This window comes from Miscanthus floridulus, unplaced genomic scaffold (assembly GCF_019320115.1).
Source record: "Miscanthus floridulus cultivar M001 unplaced genomic scaffold, ASM1932011v1 fs_118_3, whole genome shotgun sequence".
NCBI lineage: Eukaryota > Viridiplantae > Streptophyta > Magnoliopsida > Poales > Poaceae > Miscanthus > Miscanthus floridulus.
The window spans coordinates 53145-58947 of record NW_027096218.1 but is presented as its reverse complement, the minus strand read 5'-3'; the positions used below and the strand labels follow the sequence as shown (position 1 = coordinate 58947).

Below are 5803 nucleotides of genomic sequence, written 5' to 3'. Positions count from 1 at the left end.
ACGCAATGCCTTTTTTGGTATCCTCGTCCAGCAAGGCACAATAGTGCGCAACAAGGGTTGTTTTAGGACCTTGCTTTGCTTAGCAAGCTAGCTTGTTTGGGCAAAGCTTTTCCTTGCCGAACCATGCAAGCCGATTCTGCTCTCCCGCGTTGGCGGCGAGCGGCCGGTGTGTGCACGGAAAAAAGATGCCGTGTTGACGGGTGTGCACGGAAAAAAGAACCAAGCAGCCCATTTGGTGGTTTTGCCTTGCATCGCCACAGGAGCCCATTTAGCTCTCCCACCGGAACAAATTATTAGGATGCATTTGGTTTTCTCACGTACCCACATCGCCTTGTCTAATTCGACAAGGCTAGCCTTTGCTAGGAATGGAGAACAGTTCTGACTCGCCCTTGCTAGCAATAAAAACTTTTTAAGCATAAATCAAGAGAATAGATAAACAAATCAAACAGTGTACTCGGATCCAAACATGTCTACTCTCTCTGTCCCAAAATAAATCGAGAGAATATTTTTTATATATATATTTGATCAAAATTTAGAATGATAGCTCCACATGTTTCATAACCTTATAGTTTTGAAAACAGTGTACATCCAGTTTCGTTCTAATAAAAGATATCTCCTCCATCATTAAATGCTTCTATAAAACCTCAATTGGAGGCGGATTCAACAAAACTAGTTCGAAGCTGTAAATATTGATACACCATTTTGTAAACTTGATCAAAATTAAAGAAGTTACACTTGGGAACAAAATGAGAGTGTGTTTGGTTGAGCTGTGGCCGTGGGAAAAAGCTGTTGTGGGCTGTGAGCTGTGGGAAAGCTGCTGTGGGCTATGAGCTATAGAAAAGCTAAAAGCTGTTTGATTAAACAAGTATAAAATATACCTTCTATCTTTATCTCTCTTGAAACAACTATGGAAGAGCTTTTTATTCCACCAATTTCGAAAAGCAGAAAGCCAAAAGCCAAAAGCAGGGTCAAACCAGCTTTCAAAAATGTACTACAGAAAAACAGCTGCTTCTGAAAAAGCAGCCTCTTTCGTTGAGCTTTTGACTTTTAGGACCAAAAGCCAAAGCCAAAAGCCCAACCAAACGGACCCTGAAACAAGATATCTTTTAAAACAAAACGGTGCCTTCCTGTCTTGTTGTCAGTGTTGGCTCAGCTAGATGAACAAAATTTCAAAATTTACATCCTTTCCATTTCAAAATTTACATCCATTCCATTTCAAAATTTGTATAGCAGCAGTGTGAGCTGTCGGTGTCTTGCCCTTGGCTTATATACATAGATGGATGTACCCCTCGACAAGCACTGTCCACCTTCAGATTCAGTTATGCAGTAGTAACAAGAATTTCTAAATTGTCAGCCAGATGAACCAAATACGTAATGGAATCCATAATGTCCAGGAGCCGATTTAATACCACAAGGCGTGCTAGGGAAAACGGAAACATTATGAAACAAATTATAGCTCAAGTCCATTAGCCCCCAACTAAAAGGATTGAATTGTTTGTGATCACTCTCCTTCAAACTGTCAGCAGTTAGCATGACAGTTTGAAGCTAGACCAGAAAAGGTTTCTACAATCTGCAACTACCCATGGCAACAGAAGCTCATATAATTAGTAAAACTTCCAACGATACAACACAGGGTTAGTAAGACAGGAAAGAGCCCTTGTCATGCACGCTTTATTCCTTCTACCGTTGCCCAAGACCATGAGTATTAGAATGGTCCCTGAATATGGAAGCCCTCAGAAGTCAGAAGATAACAGTAGTTTCAGCAACATTGCAGAAAATTCTGATTGAGATCCCTGGGTGGTGAAACTTTTCATTCTTCTGCCATTGCATCTCTCCCACGAGTTAGGACACCAATCGATTCCCATTCCAATGCACAAACAACATCCTGCGAAAATCCATAACAGTATTAACATAACATATTGACATTACCTATAAATAACAAAAACTGTTACCCCTCAAAAAATAACAAAAACTGTTCACTTGACCAGGTGAAGTCAAGGACTTACAGAGGGGTTCTGAGGATCTATGTCAAAGGAGTTGATAGCACAAGCTTCAGCAAGCAATTCAAAAGGTCTCTCATCTGCTAATCGAAAAAAGGCACGTTAAGTAAAGATGGGTGAACACTAAACACCGACAACCCGAACGCTACATGTACATCTCACTTACCTTGTTCGACAACTGCAAGGATCCCATCCTCTGAACACATCATCACTGGCAATATTCTTGCCGATGCAGACGAGATGATATCAGAAGACTGAGTGTAAGTGTCAAAAAGAACCTCCCACACCTCACTTTCACACGCAGGCTCCGCTGTTCCATTAAGGCCTACACCAGAGAGTGGTATCGGCTGCTGCGGCCACCGCAGATCCCAGGCAAATATGGTCCCTGATGACCCTCCCACCTGCAAACATTCAGAAATGAGCCATGCTGCAGATATGACTCACGTAATCACACCCATAAAACTCATTTCAACTATGTGCTCAACAGGGGTGGACTAAAATTGGAACAGTAAGGGTCTGCGCACTAGCAATAACATGAGCTTTGTGCTCCTCACTGTCACCAATGCAGTGACCTGCATCCATACAATCCAAGCTCCCAGTGGACTATGTTAGCTAGAGTCCTCTAGGCCCAGTATGCCTCACTGCTCAGGCTCACTTATTAGGTATCCACGGGTGCAAGAGCATACACTAGAGGGCATGGACACTAGTACATTAACCAACTCATCTCAATTTAACTAAATATTTAGATGAATTTGGATATTTCATATCATAGGGCAAAATAATTCTATAAAACAGCAAATCAGTTTCAGAAAAAAGAGGTAAGCCAACATAAACCTCTGGTTCTTGATTGCATGAAAAAGCTGCTCTGTTAAACATTTTACATTTGAAAAATGTAGAAAGTGAAACTGCTTCGACAAATATAACCTAATGCCTTCAAGGTGTATATAGATCATAGTTCTGTATTTTCCATTTTAATACTTTGGATTATACACAAGGTAAGCTTCTTCTTAACATGGAGATCATTACAAAGGTATTAATTACCATTAGCTCTGAGGCTGAAGTCAGAAAATACCACCACTGGCCGAACCGCCGAAGTCAGAAAATAACACAACTGAAACTGACAAACAAGGTGCTGTTGATTCTTTTCCATTTGTCTAAACTTCACTTGCAAGATTTCTCTAGTGCATTGATCTAGGTTACCTCTTATTGAAAAATCAAGACCTGTTTGGGATATATATGAATTTTCAAAGGAATTTTGGGGAAAAAAGATTGAACGCTGCTTGATATAGTTGACACTTGACATCTTATTTCCCGAATGAATTCCATATTTCAAATGGAAGCTTATTGGTGTACATTAATTTGCTCAACCATCAACAACCTAAATCAGTTCATCACTTAGTTACATGGTACTTGGGACGATTTGTTATCCTGGAGGTTAGATCCTCAATCTATTCAGATGAAACATAACACTTAACTAAAATAATTTATTTATTCAAAGTAAACTTGCATTTGATACCACATATTGATCTTACCACACAGATATGCTTTCTTGACGGATGAATGTCAATAGAATGCACCATTCCAGTAACTATGCCACGACCCCTGTATTTGCAAGTTCACCCATTGTCAGCAAGATAGCAGCGCTTGGCATAACAGATACAATGAAAAACACATGACACCAAGAATGTTTGGAGTTCGCTATTTTCTATTTTATCTCATCTGTTAGCAGCATAGTTGACAGCTTACTTTAAAGAGGGCAGTTACAGGAGGCCACCAGAGCTGGGATTTTCAATTGATATACGAAAACTACTTCGATCTTGTAGAATACATGGTTCAGCCACCAGTTGAAAACAAATTTAAATCTATAAATTTCACCTCAATGGCTCAATGTAAACTTTCTGTGTATGTACCATAAATCTGTAATACATGACACGAGTTTTGGAGAATAAGCATGTTTTTGGTACACCAGATTTTCTTTTAACCATAATTCACAGATGTCATCAAGATCTTACAAATGTACTCACATAAAAGTGTAGTGGGCGAGATTGGAATGAAACCAAGCAGCAACTACAACTATTGCACAACTACAATAAACTTAAATGGCAGTCCCATTTATCAGTTCAGAACAAAGACAGAAACAGACATGCATCAAACCATCCAGAAAGTATCTTCAATATTAACAGGTATGCACCAAACCGTACTGAAAGCATCTTTGGTAATGCACAGCCTAAACCAAAATTGATAGAGATGCACAATAAACCGAACTCTGCACCAGAGCTTATGCATAGCTAGGAACATTTATTACAAATGGTGAACATTGAGTTGGGCTTTCATAGTGGAAGATATGGATGTGAAAATATTTTGAAAGGTACTGACATAACATAACTAAAATGTTTGTGAAACATGTTAATCAAAGTAATGTGTGGATGTGCCGATATTTTGAAAGGTGCTGACATAACTAAAATGTTCGTGAAACATGTTCATCAAAGCAATGTGTGGATGTACCAATATTTTGAAAGGTGCTGACATAATGTACCAATCCACAAGAAACCATAAAAGTAATCTATTACAACTACCAGAAATCCATCGTTAACAGGAACATAAACCAGAAAGGCAATCCTAAAGATCCAGGCTTTCCTACACTCACCAGATGCCGTTACACTGCGCCACGACGGCGTCCCCTTTCCTCCTATCCCACCATTGCACACCACATCCGGCGCCCCCCGTGGCGAACTCCACCGGCGACGCCCACCTGGCGGCTTCATACCCTGACATTCCTTTCCCGTCCCACAACCTCCTCGCCACCACTCTCCCGTCCGCTGCACCGCCGACCAAATGCACTCTTCCGTCCTCCCCCGCCGTGACCCACTCCTCCCCACCGCAGTCGAGGCCCCGGACAGGGCCCACATGGAAACCCGCGCCGCCGGGGACGGACACTGCGGCGTCCGAGTCGAACGAGGAGGGGAGGAAGTGGAGCGAGCCCGAGGAGGTGGCAGCGGCGAGCGCAGCAGGGGAGCAGCGGAGTGCCGTGGCGCGGGACGGGAGCGGGAGGGAGGCGAGCGGGGAGCCAGGGTCGGAGAGGGGGAGAAGGTGGATGCTGGAGGCGGCGGGGCCGGAGGTGGGGTCGTGGACGGCAGCGGCGAGGAGGCGACCGGAAGGGGAGGTGGAGGAGGAAGGGAGCCAGCGGACGAGATCGACGGAGGAGGCGAGCGGGTGGCGGCGGAACGAGGGGGAATCCGCCATTGCTGGGGTTTGGAGGTTTTAGGGTTCGTGGGGGCGAAATGGACGGAACCCCGAACTGCAATCAGTAATTAAGATATTGCCAGGGATTAAGCAATTAAAAAATATACTCAGATGTTATATGTGATTTTGATTTTAAATAAAATAAAATTGCAACTTTATAATGCAGCTCATGTTTGAATGCATGTAGGCTCCGGTGCAGTGATTTTTTGGATTTTGGCAATTGATGAACATAAACTGTATGCATTTGACTTAGTCAAAAAGAGAAGATAAATTTCGATATTTCACTCTCAACATGCGCATCTCTCTACATTCGACATTCAGTTCATATATTTTTGAAAATTTAACTATAGGCACGTGATCTGAGGAATTTCTATTTTTTTCTCTTATTTTCTATTTTTAATATATTCTCATATATACTCAGATCACAATAAAAGACCAAAATAGCCCTGCACGTAACCTAAGAAATCAAGCGGATTGTAGCGGACACTCGCCTCGTGAGTCGCAAGTAAACCTGGTAATGGGCCAAAACCCCCAACATTACCCACACCAAACCATTTGAT

The 5803-nt window shown here is 42.2% G+C and overlaps 1 protein-coding gene across 1 annotated transcript; it reads right to left on the bottom strand.

The window, feature by feature from the left end:
• Positions 1–1466: 1466 nt before the first annotated feature.
• On the bottom strand, positions 1467–5290 carry LOC136530399 (nuclear pore complex protein NUP43-like). The gene is made up of 5 exons (XM_066523142.1): positions 4648–5290; positions 3533–3602; positions 2167–2401; positions 2007–2080; positions 1467–1885 (listed from the first exon to the last, which is right to left on the bottom strand). Exons 1-5 carry the CDS (start codon positions 5241–5243, stop codon positions 1811–1813), a joined length of 1050 nt encoding a protein of 349 aa, XP_066379239.1. The 5' UTR covers positions 5244–5290; the 3' UTR covers positions 1467–1810.
• Positions 5291–5803: the final 513 nt, after the last annotated feature.